Source organism: Tachysurus fulvidraco, chromosome 3, assembly GCF_022655615.1.
Source record: "Tachysurus fulvidraco isolate hzauxx_2018 chromosome 3, HZAU_PFXX_2.0, whole genome shotgun sequence".
In the NCBI taxonomy this organism is placed as follows: domain Eukaryota; kingdom Metazoa; phylum Chordata; class Actinopteri; order Siluriformes; family Bagridae; genus Tachysurus; species Tachysurus fulvidraco.
Genome location: NC_062520.1, coordinates 11,426,818 through 11,431,568, shown reverse-complemented (window position 1 = coordinate 11,431,568; position 4,751 = coordinate 11,426,818). Strand labels below are relative to the sequence as shown.

At 37.0% G+C, this 4,751-nt stretch overlaps 1 protein-coding gene across 2 annotated transcripts; it reads left to right on the top strand.

The window, feature by feature from the left end:
• The first annotated feature begins 1,128 nt into the window (after positions 1 to 1,128).
• lrrc30a (leucine rich repeat containing 30a) lies at positions 1,129 to 3,675 on the top strand. Of its 2 annotated transcripts, XM_047810763.1 has the most exons (3): positions 1,129 to 1,593; positions 1,693 to 1,778; positions 2,727 to 3,675. In XM_047810763.1, exons 1-3 carry the CDS (start codon positions 1,437 to 1,439, stop codon positions 2,769 to 2,771), a joined length of 288 nt encoding a protein of 95 aa, XP_047666719.1. In that variant the 5' UTR covers positions 1,129 to 1,436; the 3' UTR covers positions 2,772 to 3,675. The 2 variants fall into 2 exon arrangements, with proteins under 2 accessions (XP_047666719.1, XP_047666718.1); XM_047810762.1 differs by having other exon boundaries at positions 1,693 to 3,675.
• Positions 3,676 to 4,751: the final 1,076 nt, after the last annotated feature.

Below are 4,751 nucleotides of genomic sequence, written 5' to 3'. Positions count from 1 at the left end.
ATATCAGACAGCTTTGCAGGGAAGAAGTGAGGGCAGAGAATATTGACTCGTGTAAGTAATGTAGATCTGAGCACACATAACATTCACTGGGCAAAAATTGGAATACATTTTAGACAATTTTAATAATAAAAACCCTTCTATTTGTGGAATCTGGGGTTTGAAACCTGAATTATCTTCTGTGTATATCAATTAAAAGTATGTAATGTGTAAAACATGACATTTGCTTTTACAATTTCAATTCTATTTCCATAATATTCTCAGTAATCTAGACATGTTATGACAGACCTAGTGGACTTTATTCCATCATTGTAGCCAGATTAAAAGTTGCTGAGAGAATAAAAACTTTGGCGAGGAGTAAATTCATTAAGATTGTCAACACATACCAGCTGTGAGTTTATATATAAGAACCCATGCTATTTACAGTACATATCCTTAATGGACCTGACCACTGAAAATGGGTTCTTATTCAAGGAGCACTGAAGCTATTAGGCCATCTGAGTGGCTGACTTAGCTTTTGATGCATTTTAATATAGTAACATTTCTTTTTCTTCTACCTGAATATGTTAATTCTTTTTAATAAAAGCACTGCTATTACTACACTCCAGGCCTTGGGTGTTGTGTGATGCTACAGTACTACCTCAAAATAGCTTGTGTGATGTAATCTAAGAGCTCAGTTGTCTGAACATGACATTTAATATTATGTATAAAATACATGCTTGACAAATTGACAGTGCATATCACCCTGTAATATGCAAACTTTACAGTATATGTGGTTATGAGACCTGTGATTGTATAAAACAGCCATATATGTGGAAATAAGGAGCACTGAAAAAGTCACTGAATGTTTATCATGGATCAATAATATTATGTATAAACTCATATGCCATTGCAGTGAAACTGCACTTCTAAAAGGCCCAATTATGGCTGAAGTAGGTGCAATGTAAGGCATGATCGTTTGTTATACTCTCTGTGCTCTTCAGAAATGGTTGCCCCATGCCTGAGCCAGAATCTAGGTTAGTTATTAGCGTTGAAGTGACAGGGGCAGCTGAAGACACAGGCAAGTGAAACATGGTATGAGTCGTTCCAGCAATGTTGTTTGACACTGTGATATGTTCTGGATCCTCTCTCCCTCCACTGGCTTTCAGCACAACTCCTTCAAAATGTTCTGGACAGGCAACAGGATCTTTACTACCTCACAGACACACAGAAGTGTGTTTATGACTCCGTCTGCCAGACACAAAATTCTATCTGGATGTCGGTGGAATTCTGGACCAAAGAATATGCTGTAAACTTCAGCTCTCCTGTTTACTGCTCAGAGCGGAGATTCTGCTATCTCTGAAGAGATTAAAAACAATGAAGATGTTTTGTGTTGTTTAGCTGCTTAGGGAGCCGTAAGCCATAAAACCGTTAGAGCTGAGCTGAGGCACTGTACTAGAATGGGAGGAAAGAAATCGAAGGCAGCCACAAGCAAGGACGTAAAACTTGTAGGAAGAAAGAATACAGCATGTGAGGAAACCCTGACATCATCCGACAGGATTCGCAAGCACATTGTGATGCAATTTGGTTACAATGTGCTGAGCTTCGCTCGACAAGGTATGATTTTACCTCCTCAGGAGCTATGGGAGCTCACAGAACTGCAAAAGCTTAATTTGTCCCTGAACTGCTTATGTTTCTTGCCTTCCTCTGTGGCAGTCCTTCAGAACCTGGTGGTACTTAACCTGTGGGGTAACCAGCTCACCAGTCTGCCCCCTGAGATTGGGCAACTCAGGAACCTAAAGGTACTCTTTGCATACCACAATCACCTAACAGATATCCCTGAGGAGCTTGGCTCTTGTACCAATTTGGAAGTCTTGAGTTTGGCAAACAACCAGCTTGCAAGTCTCCCAGATAGTCTGACTGCTCTCACGAACCTGCAGAAGCTCAACCTAAGCCACAACAATATTGTGTATATCCCAGCATGTGTCTATTCCATGAAAAAGTTGGTCTTCTTGCATGTGGCCTGCAATAGGTTGGAGAACATTGCAGAACATATCCAAGCACTGGCTGATCTAAAGATCCTCATTGTGGAAGAGAACTGTATTCACTGTCTGCCGAAGATGCTTTGCTATCTAACAAAGTTAGAATTGCTCAATGTGGATTATAATGACATTCAGAATGTTCCTGCTGAAATGCACCAACTGAACAGGCTGCAGAAACTAGCTTCACATCCACTGGATAAAGGACTCCATATCATGCATAACCCTCTGCTCAAGCCAATTAAAGAGGTGTTAGATGGAGGACTCCAAGCTCTTTATAACTATCTCAAGGGCAACTGAAATAGTGAGCCAAGAAAGATTAAGTAGTCTATTTGATTATTTGGACTATTTTCCCTTTAGTGACAGTCATATCTATTTTTGAATCCATAATTTTCTTTAGGTTGATGTTAACTAATGGAGTTTTCCTTAGCTTTATTAAGAACACAACAAAAAATACAGTTATAACCTAGCTAATGTCTATATAAGGATGACAACATTTGAGAAACGTCAAGGCATTCAAAAAGTTGAAAATAAAACAGAAATGTACAATTACTATTCTTAATGCTGTAGGGACTAATGGTAGAAGCAAAAGAACATAAACAGATGACGTAGACCTTCTGTCAAAGAGGAGAACGACTGGGTTATTAAAGCGTAAAAAGATCCCTCTGAGTATGTGAAGGTTGCTGATACTGAATTCTTTTCATTCTGCAGTGCCAGGACTTGAGGGCATGTTTAAGGTTCCCAGGAGCATGTTAAACAAAGGGCACCAGCTTGGCAGTTGTGCTAAACAAGCATTGGACTTCTTCTCCTTTTGTGCAACACCGAGTTCATTTGGAACTGTCTTTAAACCTGCTGACTCAGTCACGTTGACCCTTGTTGTCCACAATCTTTTCTTGAAAGCCCCAAGAGAAGAAGACTTGCAATTATACCTGGCCTCTACCATTTTCTACAAGTGTTGATCGTGCATTGGAGTGCAAAGCAGAGACATTTCAATTACTACAAAAGAAAGGTCAGTGGTGCATCCTGTTGAAAAGTACAGGATGGAAGGGCATTTTTATTGGAAGGGCATTGGGCTTATTTTTCTGAACGTTATGTACTATACAATTCTAGCAACAACACAAAAAAAGTAATGAGCATAGCTTTAAATATTAATCCTTTTTATCTATTTCTGGCACAGATATAGTGAATATACTTGTGTGTTATAAACAAATGGCTTTTGCACTCACAATGTAATTTTTCTAATGTAGAACACAGTGTACAGTGACAAAGGTTGTATTCAATTAATCAGTTCAGTGATTTATTGAGAGTTAACTGTTAACAGATTATTTTACTCAGAAATATCATTGAATGTTATTTACTGAATGTCCTTACAAAATTTTGTTCAATTTGTATTAATTTAAGGTTGCACTGCTTTCCATTATTCTCTTTAGTCCTCATAATCTTTTCTTTTACTGAAGAGGCTTGAACCTTGTTTTTTTCTTACTCCAAGGTGATTTTTATTGCAATTTCTATTACATTTTCAAAAACTAATATGAATTTTCACCAAATACACTGTAACTGATTGCAGTTCATCCAGCTTGGGCTTATATATATATGACATATACTGTATATATATAATGTACATATGTAATATATGAAATATATATATTTCATCATTTACTCATGCCTAGTTTATGAAGTGTTTGTTTGAGGAACTTATTAATTATGTTAATGCTTAAAAGTTTTAAATAATTAGACTTCTATCACTACAATAAATGTCAAGCAAGATGTGCCCTGTCTTTCTGTTGTTTCTATGATATATACTCTATGTTTATTTTTTCTAATCAACGATTGTGAAATTATGTGTGCATTATTATGTCTTCTTGTAATATTTCAGAGTTAAATCCATCCAAAAATTGTAATAGATTACACCGTTATATATCCATTTACCAGAACTTTTTATGTTGGTGTAGAGAGTCAACAGTCCTGAAAACTGTATCAATCTCTCCATTTTCTTACCCCTGATATCATGTACTAGTGGCTTTTTGTATGCTATTAGTTTTTGTAGCCCATCAGCTTCTTGTGTCTCATTAGGTTCGTGATGGAAAGTCAGTTCGCAGCAGAGTTTATCATACCACAGCTCACTGATTCTGCACGGCCAAACAAACAAACAAAGTACTTATCACTCTTAAACAGGTACAATCACTTTGGCCTCTTTTTCATCCAGACTTAATGTTCTATGCTCATCATTTGTTTGTGCAAATTTAAATAAAACAGGACAGTATGAGCTGACTTTAAATGTGCTTAAATTTGCTTTGTAAACATTCATCCATAACAGATAAGTAAAAGAATTACCAATTTAGTTGTTTTCAGTTTGCTGGAAAATGTGAAATTTTTAGTCATCTGATAGTATATTTGTATCTAAAGGTATATTTTTTAGCCTAAACCTAATATCATTAGGTTCACATGATGTAATCACTGAGGGAGAGTGGAAGAGTGACCTCTGCTGCTCACAGCTGAGTTAGTGTCACTATATTGGGAAACGTAATTGAAAACAATGTCTATAGACATTCAGACACAGAAACTATGAACTAGTGTAAGTGATGTGTTAATAATATTGATATAGTAGTATATAATGCAGATAGCACAGTGTTGTAGCTGATGGCGTTTCCGAATCGCAGCTGCAGGGTAGAGGTCTTCTCGGGTCTAAAGAAATGTACCCGACCCGAAGTGACCCGAATCACTTTTTACCCAAAC